We start from the raw sequence: 17132 nt of genomic DNA, 5'->3' as shown, positions 1-17132 counted from the left end.
ACAAGGCAGCTTATACCGCATCAGTATCTGCTAGATAAGGTCGGTGCCGGTGCCGTATTGCGTTCGGTGCAAGAGACCAAGTTGGCCGTGCTTAATATTCTCGTGGATGCTATTGTCAGAGCACAAGTTTTTCCCCAACTCATCCCTGATGATTGCACTTCGGTTAAGATTCACGGCGACCATTACTGCGCCACGGGCCGGACGGTACGTTGAGCAAGTCTACGGCGTGCCTACCATGTCGGGATTTTCCAGTCATCTGTTGATGCATGTTGATGGACTCCAAAGTCATCGACTTGGACGCAAGGCAGTCTGCCGAGTGTACTGTTGTGGCTTCTCTAGTACCCATTCACACTGTCTGTTGACTCTTCCGATGTAGAAATTGCGTCGTTTTCGGGATACCCAGATACATTACGATCCATGTGTGTTCTGTAAGGTACAGCCATATTAATACTTTTACCTTACATCGAGGGCAATATATGATAGATGGTTGTCGGGTCCGCGGGATCTCCCACTTAGTGAAGGGCCGTGATACCAAGAGTAGTATTCATATTCTCGGTCGCTTGTCCATTAGTCGACAAATCAAAGAGCTTGGTTCTCTACTCACTAGACGTCATTGGCAATAGAATGTCTTCAAGGATCGAGCTTCATTTGTCCAAATGTGGCCATGGTTAGTACTCGTAGTATATGGGCTTGCTTATAGTCGGCTACGCACGGGCTCAATTTTTATACTTCAATTTCTATACCCCGCGTACGTGTATACACCTCGAGTGTTGCCAACGCCTATTAATCCACAAAAATGGATACTCCGACTCTTTAGAATCTGTCGAAACCCCACAGAATAGGCCCACTATCGATCTTCCCTTTGGTCGAGCCGGAATAACCTGTTTTGCCTCATGTCCGACCTCGGAGATCAGATCAGATTGATAAGCCTTGAAGAAAAGGCTTAAAAAGAATCAGCCAGATCCGGCTGTCACGGATTGGGAATCATTAAAGATAAATAATATTAGAAGTTGTTAAAATCAGCTCCTTTCCAGCCCCTCTATCCCCTCCAGTCCCTTCAAGAGTCTCCTAATCGCCCAAAATCTCCCCCAACGCTTATCTCCGCCCACCGCCACCCGCGAAACCCCGAAAAACTTCCTTTTCCCGGTGACGCATCCTTTTCCTTTTCAACCTGGGCGCAGAGAACTCGACATCGTTTCCACATTGAACTAGTTGAATGCCGCAAGGGGAATTCTCTTCAGGCCACGGCACTGGCCATCAGTTTGGTACAGAATCGAACACCTCTTTAGGGACGTCATGGACTGCACAGTTTGAAGATTCTACAATGGCCACCACATCCGGCACAGGGTCTCCTCCCGCGCCCAAGGCCCCTGTCACAACAGATAATATTACTCCTGGACAGCGGATGGTGTCTGCGACCGCCGGCAATGTCTTGACCGGACTTCTGGGTGAGTCGGGAAGAGCTCCCGATCCTTGGAAACCTAGCACTAACAGCTCCAGTGACACCCTTGGATGTCGTACGAGTCCGTCTACAGTCACAATCCCAGGTCCACAACACTTCACCGTTTACCTCTCACACCACCCAGACCCTAAAAAACCTCCCTCCAAACCTCGGTATCACCTCATGCTGTCGCGAAGTATTCTGGGTCGGAAACGATGCACAGATGTGCATGCTGGGGCCTCAAGCGACCGCGGTCGGAACCCATCCACACACGGCGATCGATTGCGCGGTCGAAGAATCGCAGCGACGAACATTCACATCAACTATAGACGGGCTACGGAAGATCGCGCGTAATGAAGGAACTTTAACACTGTGGCGAGGGTTAAGCCCGACCCTGATGATGGGAATCCCCGCCAATGTCATCTACTTTGCTGGATACGACTGGCTGCGCACAGACGATCGGAGTCCCATCAAGCAGCGGGTATCTGAAGGCTACGCGCCCTTGATAGCTGGGTCCTTTGCTCGCGTCGCGGCCGCAGCAGCAACCAGCCCACTGGAGATGTTTAGGACTCGTCTCCAAGCAACTCCGGGGACGGGAGCGGGACATTTCAAAGCTACTGTGCAGGATCTGTACCATATGACGCAGGCAAAGGGATATAGCTCGCTCTGGAGAGGATTCACCCTTACTATGTGGCGCGACGTTCCTTTCTCCGGACTCTACTGGTGGGGATACGAGGAGGTGAGAAAGGCACTGATCGCGGCGCGCCAGAAGGCCCCTCATCTTGCGGGATCTGATCTTGAGGCTCAAGAGTCAAGTCTCCAATCATTCCTCGATAGCTTCATCTCCGGGGGTGTTTCAGGATCTTTAGCAGCACTTGTTACTACCCCGTTCGATGTCGGTAAGACACGGCAGCAAGTCTTCCGACATTTGGACGACGTTCCTCTCACTGGGACCCCCCGCACGGGATTACCCCCCGGCATCTTGGCGCCAGAACAACTATCCTTACCAAAATTCCTTATGCACATCTTCCGTGAAGAAGGTACCGCCGGCCTATTCCGTGGTTGGACGGCACGATGTCTGAAAGTCGCCCCGGCCTGCGCCATCATGATCTCAACCTATGAGCTTGGAAAGCGCATGGCCCGGGAAGCCAATGAACGGCGACACTCTGACGCATAATCCCCCCTTTTGTACATTATACTGTATATGTGCTCCCCACTTTTTTTTTGTTATGGCGTTTCTGATGATACCGCATGAGCCGAGTTATATAGAGTGGTGCATTAGCATTTTGGAATTTGGATGTTGTATATACATTAATGGAAATCTCTCTCCCCGGGCATATAAAATAAAAGCAATTCATCCCCAAAGATCGCTTTGACTCACAGCACAGCCCAGACGATCAGCGGGCAATTTAGGTCCGGGCGCGATCATCCGGACCCCACGAAGATGAGGCTGAAGTTCCCCCTGACTGACTGGTGGGATTTAAGAATCCTCGGATTCCGACTTCCCTATTCCCATGTATTTTTCCCAGGTCTATAATCATCCCATGTTCAACTGGGCTAGGCATCATGACTTCCCGGCCACCCCTGACCGACCAGACGCGCCCATGGTTTGAGCACGTTGCTGTTGCGAAAGATACAAATGCCGAGTGAGTCCATATGTTGTGTTATCGTACCCGTATAATAACTCATTTTCAGCATTGTCGCTGTCCCGCCCATCGGGGCCCAACATAGAAAGACATGGACGGCGCATGGCGAGCAATCGTCCTGGCTTGATACCAAACTACTATCTCGTATTATCCAAGCACGAGTCATGCTGTATAACTACGGAGACCTGCGTGACGATACAATCGACACCCTGGGTCAACGACTATTGAACCAACTACGGCATGAGAGGAAAAATGAGGTTTGTTGTCCTGTTGGCTTTTGATAGGAATGATTCACCAACAGTTGCGCAGTCAACTCGACGGCCCATCTTTTTCATCTGTCACAGCACTGGTGGTCTCGTCGTGAAAGCAGCTCTAGCCCTGGCATCGCGAGAACCGAGCCAATCCATCTTAACCAGCTGTTATGGCATCGCCTTCTTTGCAACTCCCCACCAAGGCTCGACTTATCTCTCCGCCGATGAGTACACCGCTAGTATTCGCCATATCCTGCACCTGGAGCATGACGCCCCAGAAGCGCTCAGGAAGCAATTGCGTCCGCGCCAAGAGCGGCTATGGCATCTATCGAACCAGTTCAACACTCTTTCAGCCGATATGAGGGTTTGGTCTTTCCTCGAAACCGTGGATTCAACTATGCACGTCATCGACGCGGAGACAAACAATATATTGGAGTTCCATGTTCCTATCACTTCGATTCGGTCGGGTTTGCTGGATATTGAGCACGAAGAAGAACTGCCCATGGCAACGGACCATGCGGGGACGGCGACTTTCCACGGCCAAGAGTCCACACGAGATAGATTTCTGCATGAGCTCGGTGATGCCGTTGACACTGCGGTTGAAATTTCGAAGCGCGAGGATACACCATTGGGCGTAGAACAGAAAGTCCTTGTTCAAATTAATGGCTTCTTCGAAGATACTGCACTGGGCCTCAGTGACGAAACCCCGCTTAAGCTGTGGTCAACAACGGTGCCCTTGGAAGACTACCTCTCTCGGGGTCCGTCAGCCTGCCTTCGGGAGAGACTAGGTCGAGTCCAGCCGCGAGGCTTGGATGATTCCTCAATCAGCAGTTTCGATAGTCCTCGGTCATCCTACATTGTTCCTAGCTCCGATCCACATGACCATCATCATGACCACCATGATGAGAAACCAAGGCCCCTACGAGCCCCTTTACCCTATAGGCAAAGCTTCGATAATCCATCTGGTGCTTCCCCGAAGATCCAGATCACCGAAGCAGAAAGGGAGGGCTACTTTAATTACTCTCCAAGTGAAAGTCCACCTCCGCCACAGGAGCGGAAACGAAAGACCTCACTCACTAAGGCGTTAGGATTAATTCCATTGAAGCGAACCCACCGCCGGAGTGTTTCTGACAGCAGCTCCCAGGGAAGTGTTGAACGGCCACCCTCGTAAGAGAGTCACACTCCGATGTTTGAGTCGTAACCATAAGCTAATGGACGACAACAGGAGCTCTTCTACATCGCAACCAGTACAATCACCCTTCCTGGCAATACCCAAGTCTACTCGTGATCGTATCAACCAGAATGCCGACCGACCGGATATACCTCGGGCAGTGCCACGTTTTGATCGACCTGAGGCTGATACCGAGAAACTGATGTGGATACATGTGCCCTATACCCATACTGGTTGGGTATCCCAAGTCATCCGCCGAGCATGTCAGGATCGACATGAGCCTGATTTGTAAGGAATATTAACTATCCAAGATCTCCCACGGTACTGACTATCCTTTACAGTGTTCGGAAATTTATAAACGACGAAAATTGGTACCGTCGGCTTAATAGAGCTCGTCATCTCGAGCCCCATGCACGCTTTGTCAAACCCGCATGTCTTCACTCAAGGCAAATGGATATTTTACAAAGCCCTGCTGATGCCTTGGAGGACCCACAGCTTGCTTTATATGTATGTTTCAACCACCCTATATGCATATCAGCGCTGACTATATTTATTTCAGGCTCCCTACGTTAGTACTTCCGGTTAACTGGATATCCGTCATCCACACTGCGCTAACTCACATCAGCTCCATTGGGATACGTACCGCAACTTGATCCAACGGCGGAAAGTAGTCGAAGACCGACTCAATCAAGGCCGATCCAGACCCGTACCAGGCCGGATCTCAAAAGCAAGCCTGGAAGCTCAACTTATCTGGACCTATCTGGGCTGCGAGCCTCCAGTGCACTTTCGCCGCACACTGGACCAGTACGGATATCCGAATCTGCGCTCGACTATGGCTCGAGACGACGACCAGATGCTCTGGAAACGAACTCGCAGACCAGCGCGCATTGACGAGCAGCTAAAACAATATCTGCAGTCTGCAAAGGATGATCCCGATCCTGAGGAGAATGTTGGCGAATTTATGGATGGGAATGTCCTGATGGTTGATCAGCTCTGGCTTTGGATCGTGGATCAGAAGACTGTTGTCACTTTCTTTCCAAATCAGGAGGCTACGACCTCTGAGGGAAAGCTTTTTGAACAGTCTAATTTGCATAGCAGCATTTACAATGAGTTGAATGGAGATCTCTCACGTCGCTTTGAGACGGCCGGTGACTTGGCTGCTCTTATTATGCTGCATGCTGTCACTGTGCTCCTGGATAAGACTCTCCATCATGATCTGCAGGTACTGCGGATATTTGAGGAGTCAATTAGCATCTTGGTAAGCGTCATCTCTTCTATCGACTCCTGGAGTAGCCTGTATTAACAAAATCAGACCGAATCCGTCACCAAGTCTTTCAAGCGGTTCCGAAATAGAGGATTTACCAACCGTCCAGCGGACCATGATCGCACCGCAGACGGCAAGATTATGACAGCCGCGCAGCAAGATTACAAAGAATTACAGGCTGCTCGTCGAAACCGTGAAGATCTCTCCGTTCTGCTCGAGCTGCGCGACATCGAGGACGAGCTATCCACCATTCTAAAGCTGCTTGATCAACAAGACACCGTCATCAAAAGTATGGTCAAATACTTTGACAGTACGGGGTGCGGTAAATCATTCCTTGATACAGCACAGGAGCGGATTGACGAATATCGTTCCCAAATCAACGACATGAAAGAAAATAGCCATACAACACAGAAAGCAGTAAGTTTTCATTCTTCCCTGTGTGCTGTTTGCATTCACTGACTAGGCAGGTCGAAACCCTCCTCGATCTCAAGCAGAAACAAGCGAATGTAGACGAAGCCAAAATGACTCGATGGCAAGCTGAAGTAGCTCAGACACAATCGCGAGCAGTGATGGTCTTCACCATATTCAGCGTTGTGTAAGTCTACATACTCTCCCCACAACTACTTCAATAATCATGTCTGACAATCCAAGCTTCCTCCCTCTATCCTTCTTCACCTCCCTCTTCGGAATCAACGCCCGAGAATGGAGCGGCGAACAGACAAACCCAACCCTAGGAGAAATGTTCGAGATAGCAGGTCCGTTTCTTCGTCCGAGAAGCTTATCAGTACTACAACTAACATTTTCCAGCCCCTACATCCTTCGCCATCATTTTCCTCTCCCTCTTTGCAGCATTCAGCAATACGCTTCGCGATATAGTATTCAAAACGCGCAAGATTGGCGCGGGCTTCCTGAAAGAATTCATCTTGCATCCAATTAAATCACTCTTGTGGGATTCCGCCACAAGTAAAATGCCTGCCCATGTTGTCCCTGAGGATTCTGGGCTTCGGAAACGCTTTGATGAGTACCTTGGTTATGGGAGGAGGAATATGCAGCGTGATGAGGATATCTGGCAGCGGTGGCAGGGGGGCCGGGTTTCCAGCGGGCAGGAGGTTAAGAAGGGGAAGTACGACGTGAATACTGGACTTGGTCGGAGAGGCCGGGGGGAGGTTTAGTTTGTACGTTTGTATATCCTTTTGGCTTTGTGCGTTTGGCTGTTTGATACCCCTGCATCTTGCATTTTGTATCTTATATTTTCCTTTTGGGAGTACGCATAATGCCGTTTACTATCCATCGATAGACTATAGGAGTCTGGATTTTTGGACACTTAATATTACGGGCCCTAGAAGTCCCAACTGTGATTCTCAAGATGAGGCAGCATGGTGTTGTTGGCCGTGTATAGGATGACCAAGGACTTATCGGGATGTCTAGATTCATCCAGCCTGGATGATGGGAGTATCAATCCCGCCAGGCCTTGAAAGCTCAAGTTTTTGTCTTCGAAATTCAGAGCCGGCGCACACATGTGGGTATGACCGGAATTCGTTGAGGTAGTGGACGGGAAAGGTGAAGTCTACATCTTTTTAGTACAATGCTCCAGCTGGACTGGACGGATGCAACAAATACTCCTTTTGTCGTTATCGTGATACGGCATTGCAGCTGTATTTTCGCCCTGGCCTTGGAGGTTGACATATTTGAACAGATGTAAAGGTAGGCCAATAGTGTACGAACCGAGGCTGTAACAGTCCGATACTGCCGGTATACTGTTGGACTGCCACATCACTCCGGTCTGACTGCATAGAGATTTAATACAGCACGGCGCTTCAACGTGAGGACCCCGAGCCTGGACCGAGCTAGAAGAAAGCCACTAAATTCCTCCATAATGAAGCCCGTGCTGTACTAGGACTTGCAGTGTTTGAAGGAAACAGGTGTATGTTCATGTCTCCATGCGAAAAAGGTACAGTACCTGTACCCAGACAAGTATAGCCGTGGAAATATTTGGCCTTATTCAATTTGAAAATGCTGAATTAATACTAGTAACTGGGTTTTTTAACCTTTAAGTGCCCACCCACCACAGACACCGTTAGCTTCATTTAGATTCATTCCATCTTGCGTGAGCAGCCAAACACCATGGACAGAGAAACAGAATACAGAATCCGATAGTATTGAAACAAATTTGGTAACAGACTGCTCGACATGGGGTATTTCGAAAACATGAAAATTCAAAATGTCTGCGCTTCCATCACAAGATATTGGGGTTTGTAGTACCAACCTATATAGGTACATATTCAGATTGCAAGAATTGGGGGGGGGTGAGGTATGAGTCCTCTTGGGGTGCGGGAAGCTCAATCGGAGAAATGTACTTGACTGGATATCCATAAAAGGCTTATTCGCAGAAAGCAAGTGTTGGATGGAGGCTTAAATGTGGAGCCGATGGTGGAATAACTGGCAATGAACCCTCTTCTCGGCAGAGTTTCATCCCATATACCAGTGGCCATCAGTCCTCAATAGCAGGGAGCGACGCAAGATTCATAGCAGAGCACTTCAATATAGTCTGCATCATGCGATTAGAGTCCAACGGCTTAGACAAGTAATCGTCCATCCCAGCCTCTATGCACTTATCTCGATCTCCAAGCATAGCGTGTGCGGTGAGGGCAACGATAGGCGTGCGAGGGAGTCCATTTATCTTCTCGTACTGTCTGATATTCCCTGTGGCTTCAAATCCACCCATAACCGGCATCTGAACGTCCATGAGGATCACGTCATAACGGTGGCGTTTAGCCTCTTTCACGGCTTGGAGGCCATTTTCCACGACAGTGACGTTGTGATTGAACTTCTCAAGAATCCGGACGGCGACCTTTTGGTTCACATCATTGTCTTCTGCTAGGAGAATTGCTAACGAGCGTGTATACCCCGATGGGGTACGAGTTGTGCGGTTGCCCAGGGCAGGAAGAATGCCGTTCCACAGATCGATGGGTCGACATGGCACTGTAATATAGGATGCTATGCCGAGCTCACCGGCAGCTCTCAACGCCAGTGATACCGTGTATGATGTAATGACTAGTGGGATTGGTTGGAGGTCCGGGCAGGCTCGGAGTCTCGCGGCGATCTCCAAGTTTTCGATGAGGATTGCGTCGAAGGTACAGCCCCAGTCACTTTTGAACTGGCCACCTTCCAAATCCTCCTCTCTGACAATGACTGGCTCTAGTCCGAGCTCGCTGAGAACCGAAGCTATTGGGAAGCTACGCGCAAGACCGTGGTCGAAGAAGAGAACCCGTCGGCCGCGGTGGGGGGCAAGCTGGTCTGCAAAGCTCGGCGGCGGCTGAGCTAGCTTCACTCGGCATGTAAATGAGAATGTGCTGCCTTCGCCCACGTTCGAGGTCACCCAGATATCACCGCCCATGAGAGAAACAAGCCTTTTTGAGATGGCGAGGCCCAAACCTGTCCCGCCAAAGCGACGTGTCATTGATCCGTCAGCTTGCTGGAACTTGTCAAAAATCAAGCCAATTTTGCTTTCGTCAATGCCGATTCCAGGGTCTGAGACTGAGAACTGGAATGCCGTTTCATCTGAAGCGCATTTGTCGTCCTGCGCATGCTTTACCGTGACTCTGATCTCGCCGTGGTCTGTGAACTTGATGGCATTGCCGACTAGATTTAACATGACTTGCCGTAGTCGATATGCATCTCCGATCAGATAATCCGGTACTTCTCCATCTACTGTGTAGACTAGACCCAATGCTTTCTCGTTGGTTTCCACGGAGAGGGCTTTCAGCACACTGAACACTGTTGCACCAAGGCTGAACGGTGTCTTTTCAATTATCATATGGTTAGCCTCGATCTTGGAGATGTCAAGGATATCGTCAATAATAGTCAAGAGACTGATGGCAAGATTGTGTACCATATTCAGAGTGTCTCTCACGGGAGCCTGGAGGTCGTCAGTGTCGAGTGCCAGGCTCGAGAGCCCAATTATCCCATTCATCGGGGTTCTGATCTCGTGGCTATATTCAGTTAGCACAAAATACAAATCGTCAACCATTTTGCAATTGACCAGATTAACATACCTCATGTTAGCCAAAAAGTCAGACTTACTCCGATTTGCCAGCTCTGCTGCTTCACGAGCAGCGGTATTGCGCTGAATGCTATCGCGCAGACTCGAGATCATCTTATTGATCTTTTGTTTCAAATCGTCCATTTCCCCAGAGGCAGACACAGTGATCAATTTTGTGAAATCACCACTCATCGCCGCCTCGGTGATCTCACCAAAGGCACGAACTTGAGAGGTTAGGTTGTCCGCCATCGTGTTGACATCTTCACTGATCGATCTCCAAATCCCATGAGATCCCGCAACGTTGGCCTGGCCGCCGAGTTTACCCCGGACACCCACATCCCTCGCCACGCCTTTAACTTCCCCCGCGAATTCTCCTAGCCCGTCCATCATACTATTGATTGTTTCTTTCAGAGTCAAGATCTCGCCCTGTGCGTGAACCTCAATTTTGGTGCTAAGGTCGCCGCGTGCGATGGCCTGGGTCACGTTTGAGATTTGACGGACTTGAAGAGTGAGGTTTTGGGCCATAGTATTGACATTATCCGTCAAGTCACGCCAGCGACCTTCGACATTTTCGACTTGCGCTTGCCCACCCAGCGTGCCGTCGGTTCCCACTTCCCGCGCGACTCGGCTGACCTCAAACGCAAACTGATTCAGCCGATCAACCATTGCATTGATGGTAAGCTTAAGATCCAAAATCTCGCCTTTCACGTCCGCAGTCACTTTCTTCGTAAGATCGCCACGGGCAACAGCGGTCGTCACATCGGCAATTTCGCGGACCTGCTGCGTAAGATTCGATGCCATGCGGTTAACATTGTCGGTCAGATTCTTCCAGGTACCCTCAACACCGTGCACAACAGCCTGGCCGCCGAGCACACCGTCTGACCCAACCTCGCGAGCAACACGGCTAACCTCGAATGCGAATTCCCGTAGCTGATCGACCATCGAATTGATGATATTCTTCAACAATAAGATCTCACCCTTACAATCCGCCTGCACCTTGCGCTGTAAATCACCCTTGGCAACCGCGGTCGTCACGGTGGTGATGTCGCGGACCTGTGTGGTGAGATTGTTGGCCATGGCATTCACGTTGACGGTCAACTCATGCCAAATTCCCTGAATACCCTCAATCTTTGCCTGACCACCTAACACACCCTCCGTGCCAACTTCCCTGGCCACCTTCGACACCTCCTGACTGAAAACCTGTAACTGATCCATCATGGTATTGATGGTCTGCTTGAAGGTCGCAATGTCAGGCGACATTTCGAGGGGGTGCAAGCGGGCCCGCTGTGATAGATCGCCATGGGCGACCTGGGTAATGATCTCGCCGATCTCCCGCAGTTCTTTCTGGAATGCTTCATTGATGTGGGTTTGTTTGCGGAGCTCCTTCTGGAGGTTTGAGCGTTCGTGTTCGATTTCCGCTGTGGAAGAATGGGACTCGCGGCGGTAAATAAGTTCATCCACGATGAGAGAGATAAACTCGCGAGGAACTGAGACTTCTGGACTCTGCTGATGCTGGAGAGCTGCTCGTGCTTGCATGAGATCTGCATCGCTCACTAGGGCTTGCCGAGCGGTATCCATCATGGCAGCCATTGTCGGCGACAATCAGGGTCTATCCTCGATACAAATCGGCTCGGGGATTTCTAGGGCACGCAGGGACTCTAAAGGCAAGTTGGCGATGGAATAGGATTACCAGAAGGTCATGGCCGTACCTAGTTGACAGGTGACGGAGATGCCAACACGATGTGTTCCCCGCAAGCGCTCTATGCATTCCCAATAGCCCGGGTATTCCACGATAAAAACGAAATTGAGATTGAAAGAGTGAATCCAAGTCAGGTGCCAAAAATGCACGGAAATGCAGGATCGGAATGCCGTAATGATCTGGTGACACGAAAGGAAAAGGGACCAGACGGAGGGAAATAAGTGGAGTGAAGCTGGAGAGTAGAGAGAAGAGTAGAGAGGAAGAAGGAATACATAACGACAGTGATTTGCCGTTTCCACCCGCTTGTATTTTGACGATTAAAATACTCTATGCCTAATCCTCATTACATATCTCACATATATCACATATATTCCCCAACTATGCCCTGAAGTTGTATTTGTCCTCAGTCTAGACCCTTCTTAGGCCATGGGCTCTAGAAACAGCACAAAACAGCCGACCCGAGTAGCCAATCAGTTGGCTAATGTACGTGATATGGAATGTTTCACTGTCCGAGTCCCTTCTGCCGAGACCAAAAAGCTTCAATAGATCTGTCGAGTACATTTGTACGTTGGATCTCTGTAAGGGGACATTGTCGATCCCGAGCTAAAGTACGTGGAAACTAAAGCTTAACCTAGAGAATCTAAAAATCATGGGAAAAACACATAATCCAGTAGGCTGTATCAAATGGGACTTTATTGGAATACATGATATAGTACAGTGGAACCTTTGTGTTTGAGTCCCAAGAGAGGAGAGGGGAGAGAGGAGGTCAGAGATCAGACAAGTCCAAAAGAATACAGGTATGGAAAGGAACATGAAAAAAAAAAAGATAAAACACCAAATAGACACACAAAGAAAAGACATTACACAGATATCCGAGTATCAGAACAGGCTACGATGCAAAGAAGAGCGCTCGAGGTAATTCTTCAGGGGGAGATGGTCAGGGGCTTAGAACATGCCGCCGCCCATACCGCCCATACCACCCATGCCACCCATGCCACCACCGGGAGCGGGAGGGCCCTTCTCCTCAGGAGCATCGACAATAGCGACCTCAGTAGTACCGAGGAGGGAGGCGACACCGCTGGCATCAACCAGAGCGGTGCGGACAACCTTCAGGGGGTCGACGATACCGGCGGCAATCATGTCAACATATTGGCTGGTGGCACTGTCGTATCCGCGGTTGAAGTCCTTGGCGTACTCGTCGGTCAGCTTGCCGACAATGACGGAGCCCTCGAGTCCGGCGTTCTCAACAATGGTGCGGGCAGGGCGGCAGATGGCGCTCTTGACGATGCTGACACCGAGCTGCTGATCGAAGTTGGCGGGCTTGACGCCAGCAAGGCCGTTGGCAGAGGCCTTAAGCAGAGCGGTACCACCACCGGGGAGGATACCCTCCTCAACGGCAGCGCGAGTGGCGTTGAGCGCGTCCACAACACGGTCCTTCTTCTCACCGACCTCAACCTCGGAGGCACCGCCAACCTTGATGACGGCAACACCACCGGACAGCTTCGCGAGACGCTCCTGCAGCTTCTCCTTCTCGTACTCGGAGGTGGTGGGGTCGGCCATGACACCGCGGATCTGCTCGCAGCGCTGAGAGATGTTGTCCTTGCTGCCCTCGCCGTTGAGGATAATGGTGTCCTCCTTGGTGATGGTGATGGCACCAGTGGAGCCGAGCATCTCAGGGGTGAGCTTCTCAAGCTTGATGTCGAGCTCATCGGTGAAGACGGTACCGTTGGTAAGGACAGCAAGATCACCGAGGATGCTCTTGCGGTTGTCACCGAAGCCGGGGGCCTTGACGGCGGCGACCTGGAGCTGGCCACGGAGCTTGTTCAGAATGCAGACGGCGAGAGCCTCTCCCTCAATGTCCTCGGCAATGATGACCAGAGGGCGGCGGAGGGTGGTGGATGCCTCAAGGGCGGGGAGAATATCTTGGACGGCGGAGATCTTCTTCTCGGAGAGCAGGATGAGGGGCTTCTCGAACTCGACCTTCTGGGACTTGGGGTCGGTGATGAAGTAGGGGGAGGTGTAGCCACGGTCGAAGCGCATACCCTCGGTGACCTCGAGCTCATCCTCCAGGGTCTTACCCTCCTTCACGGTGATAACACCCTCCTTGCCAACACGCTCCATGGCGGTGGAGATGAGCTTGCCAACGTGGGTGTCACCATTGGCGGAGATGGTGGCTACCTGGGCGATCTCCTCGCCGGTGGTGATAGGGCGGGAGTTAGCCTGAAGGTATTCAACAGCGGCCTCGACGGCAGCCTGGATACCGCGGCGCAGATCCATAGGGTTGCAGCCAGCGGCAACGTTCTTGACGGTCTCGGAGAAGATGGCGCGGGAGAGGACAGTGGCGGTAGTGGTACCGTCACCAGCGACCTCGTTGGTCTTGGAGGCAACATCCTGGATAAGGCGGGCACCGAGGTTCTCGAACTTGTCCTGAAGCTGGATGGCCTTGGCGACACTTACACCGTCTTGGGAATGATTAGTCTTCTTGCTACTGACCATGTGTTTGTCTCGGAAATCTTACCCTTGGTGATCTTGGGGGAGCCGTAGGGGGAGTCGATCAGCACATTGCGGCCCTTGGGACCGAGTGTGGAAGTGACAGCCTTAGCCAGAGTGTCAACACCCTTGAGAAGGCTGGCACGAGCTTCAACGCCGAACTTGATCTCCTAGTTGCTGTTAGCAAGGGGAACGACTTGACTGATTCGGAATGGACGGAACACGGGCCCAATGACACAGCAAGACGGTGTTGTGGGTAATTGACAATCCAACGCACCTTGTGAGCAAAACGCTGCTGCTGGAGGTTCAGAGTCGAGCGAGAGAAAGGGGCACGCTTGGAAGCGGCCGACAGGACTGAGGTCCGGGTAGAGAGAGCGCGCTGCATGGCTAGGAACAACGAGATTAAAATAATTAAAAGAAGAGAGAAATACAACCCAGGATAAATAATGGGTTCGGAGAGAGGAAAAAGAAAGAGATGGAGAAAGCTGGGGGAGAGATGAAGCCAAAGTCTCGAAAATTTTCCAGGCGCTTCCTTCATCCCCAGAGCTTGGCGGCAGAAACAGCTAGAACCATCACGTGAGCCGGAAGAACGGACGTAAATCGGCTGTCGAAATATTGTAGATATTATTGTATGATACCCTCTAGTTATATTTAGAATTTGTTGCAATATGTAGCTTGAGTGCTTTAGTCCATATTTAAATGTGTAGAAGTAAAAGTGCTCGTATAGTTCTATAGTTCTACATAGATTCAAGCTGATATGGTCCAATGTATAGGGAAGCTTCATATACCCATATCTCGGCTTTCGGCAACCTTCCAGACTCCCAACTTTTACCCCGTATATCAGCAATCATCACTTCCCTTCTCTCTATGTTCATGCGCGCATATGGACGCTTCTAATTGTATCTGCATCTTCAATTGCTCGTCTCCATTCACAGCCCATCAATAATCTGCTGCTTAAACTAAAGATTGCGGCAAGAGACAGGTTCAAGTCCGCATACTAATATCCACACTATACTCTCCCTCTAAAAGCTCTTACAATCAAAGATCAACCCAGGAATATTGCCATAGTTCTCGTGTCACTTTATCCTGACCTCCCTATTGACTTACAATGAATTAGTGAGAATGCTCCTAGTGACCTACAAGACACTTAAAAAGAGATGCGACATGCTCTTATTGTAACTAACTACTGGGCCCCCCGTAGGGGACCAACGAGCAACGCATGAAGGAAACGCTGGGGTGCAACTCCGGATAAGGCGTGGCTCCATGCCACGCAAGAATGATTATCCGGAGTTGCACCCGTTGGTTGGGATTGAGGCTCACCCCTCTCCTCCGACCAAGCAGCGGAAAAAACAAAGAAGAAAGGAAAAACAAACGAAAAGCAAAGTCAAAAAAAGCAGGAAAACAAAAAAAGCAAGTGCAAACACAGGGGGGAAGTCATTGAGGCATCAATTGAACCGAGCACCATGACGAATAGGAACCAGGAAATTAGAATTCCTTGGTATCCTCGCCCTCGTAGCCAAAGTAGCGAGGAGGCTCTACGTCCGGAAGGTTCGCGAACATTTCACTGTCGGAAATGAACTGGTTGTCAAAGCCATTGGCTTCGAAGTAGCTGGACACTGGCACCATAAGTTGACCAGTGTATTCATCCGCAAACTGCAGTTCCGGAGCCACGTCAAACTGCGAATATGGGGCCATGTGGTTCACGCCATCAAAAGTGGAGACGCCACCAGAGACAGAGCTAGGAGCCGCACCAGGACCAGCCTCTGGAATTCCACTCGGGAACCGGTTGGCAATGTCAAATGGGCTTGGCCCATTGGATGGGAATGGGATGCTAACCCCGGTTGAAAAAGGGGTGCTGGAGCCGACATCCATGTTGGGATAGTAGAACTGGCGACGGGGTGGCATGTTGGTGATAGCGCGCGCCGGGTTGGTTGGGGTAACCGGCTGGCGGGAAGTCGCAGAGGTGGCAAGGTAAGGGTCAACACTTGCCAGGCGCTCACTGCCTACTTTGAGTGTCACAATCTTTGACTTCTTAGCCGCTTGAGTGGTGGCCTCACTGCTTTCAGTCGAGCTGTCGGTCTCCTCAGAAATAGCCGATTCGTCGTCACCTTCGCGGTCGTTGCCGGCGAAGTCACGCAGCCATTCCGCTCCAACACACACAAGCTTCTGTGAGTCGTCACTTTCGGTTTCCTCGCGCTTTTCACGCAGCTTGGGAGCAGCGAAGACCTTGTCCTTCTTCTTGTTCTTCGAGAACTGCTTCTTCTTAAGAGTGTACACGTCGTCTTCAGAGTCATCAGATTGATCACGGCGACGGCGCTTTCCGCCACGAGTGCTTGACGCAGAGTCTTCCTTTGGAGAATCATCCTTATTTTTGCTTGCGTCCCCTTTGTGGTTCCCGTTTGCACGCTTCAGTGGAGGCGGGTTTGGCTTATCTTGCTCCTGCCGCTTGCTGCGCAGCTTGGACAAATGCTGGACGATTGCACCCTCCGTGAACTTGTCTCCCATAACTTTCGCGGCCTCCTTCCAGGGGATCTTGATGCCGGCCATATTGCAGACGTACTGGATGGCCAGCAGAAGCCGAATATCGGTATCCACTATTTCGGTCGAACGTCAGCATAATTCAATCAAAGATTCTCCACATGAATGCAAGTCCGTGTAACAGCAGTCGTATCTGTCCGGGGAGGTTCCCGGGTTTGACAACACCCCGATGGATTCTCCAAACAGAAAGATGAAACAGATTGAAGATCTGAAAAACGAAAAGAAGACTTACTATCCCAGCGGACCAATGTCCGTTGACGCCGGCTGCTGGCTTGGGGCTTGCCCTGATTCTCTTTCTCCTTGCGGGCCTCTTCAACCTCCAATGCCTGTCTCTGTTCCTCAACTTTCTTCCGGAGCATTTCGAGCTCAGCGCGATCCGCGTCCTTGTCCTTGTCGGACTTTCGGCCACCGGCTTTCTTCTTCGTCGGCATATTGGATGTACGATTCCTTTATAGCCTTCTGCACGATATCATCATTAGCATTTGTGCTCATAACAGACAGAATGAGTATGGAGTATATCGACGGGGCATGAGGCAGGTGACTGGGCATGCTGCATTTCTGCAAACCTCTCAAGCAAAAAGGGGACATGG

The 17132-nt window shown here is 50.7% G+C and overlaps 5 protein-coding genes across 5 annotated transcripts; 2 read left to right on the top strand and 3 right to left on the bottom strand.

Moving 5' to 3' along the window:
• Window positions 1-1216: 1216 nt before the first annotated feature.
• Window positions 1217-2618, top strand: N7525_010649 (putative mitochondrial carrier protein; the record flags this gene model as incomplete). Its single annotated transcript, XM_061215167.1, has 2 exons — window positions 1217-1448; window positions 1501-2618. 2 exons carry the CDS (start codon window positions 1217-1219, stop codon window positions 2616-2618), a joined length of 1350 nt encoding a protein of 449 aa, XP_061067679.1.
• Window positions 2619-3007: 389 nt separating this feature from the next.
• N7525_010648 (uncharacterized protein) lies at window positions 3008-6945 on the top strand (the record flags this gene model as incomplete). Its single annotated transcript, XM_061215166.1, has 11 exons — window positions 3008-3087; window positions 3137-3344; window positions 3397-4505; window positions 4564-4797; window positions 4851-5016; window positions 5069-5077; window positions 5135-5767; window positions 5822-6190; window positions 6241-6368; window positions 6425-6528; window positions 6581-6945. 11 exons carry the CDS (start codon window positions 3008-3010, stop codon window positions 6943-6945), a joined length of 3405 nt encoding a protein of 1134 aa, XP_061067678.1.
• Window positions 6946-8264: 1319 nt separating this feature from the next.
• Window positions 8265-11405, bottom strand: N7525_010647 (uncharacterized protein; the record flags this gene model as incomplete). Its single annotated transcript, XM_002561366.2, has 2 exons — window positions 8265-9765; window positions 9829-11405. The coding sequence occupies 2 exons, from the start codon at window positions 11403-11405 to the stop codon at window positions 8265-8267; spliced, it is 3078 nt and encodes a 1025-aa protein (XP_002561412.1).
• Window positions 11406-12459: 1054 nt separating this feature from the next.
• hsp60 (chaperone ATPase HSP60) lies at window positions 12460-14389 on the bottom strand (the record flags this gene model as incomplete). Its single annotated transcript, XM_002561367.1, has 3 exons — window positions 12460-13976; window positions 14033-14174; window positions 14282-14389. The coding sequence occupies 3 exons, from the start codon at window positions 14387-14389 to the stop codon at window positions 12460-12462; spliced, it is 1767 nt and encodes a 588-aa protein (XP_002561413.1).
• A 1100-nt stretch (window positions 14390-15489) lies between these two features.
• Window positions 15490-16973, bottom strand: N7525_010645 (uncharacterized protein; the record flags this gene model as incomplete). The annotated part of the gene is made up of 2 exons (XM_061215165.1): window positions 15490-16598; window positions 16775-16973. 2 exons carry the CDS (start codon window positions 16971-16973, stop codon window positions 15490-15492), a joined length of 1308 nt encoding a protein of 435 aa, XP_061067677.1.
• Window positions 16974-17132: the final 159 nt, after the last annotated feature.

Source organism: Penicillium rubens (genome assembly GCF_028828025.1).
Source record: "Penicillium rubens strain IBT 27055 chromosome Unknown utg000004l_segment0_segment0, whole genome shotgun sequence".
Lineage (NCBI taxonomy): Eukaryota > Fungi > Ascomycota > Eurotiomycetes > Eurotiales > Aspergillaceae > Penicillium > Penicillium rubens.
Note: the sequence above shows the minus strand (reverse complement) of the source record. Positions and strands in the feature narration are given on the sequence as shown.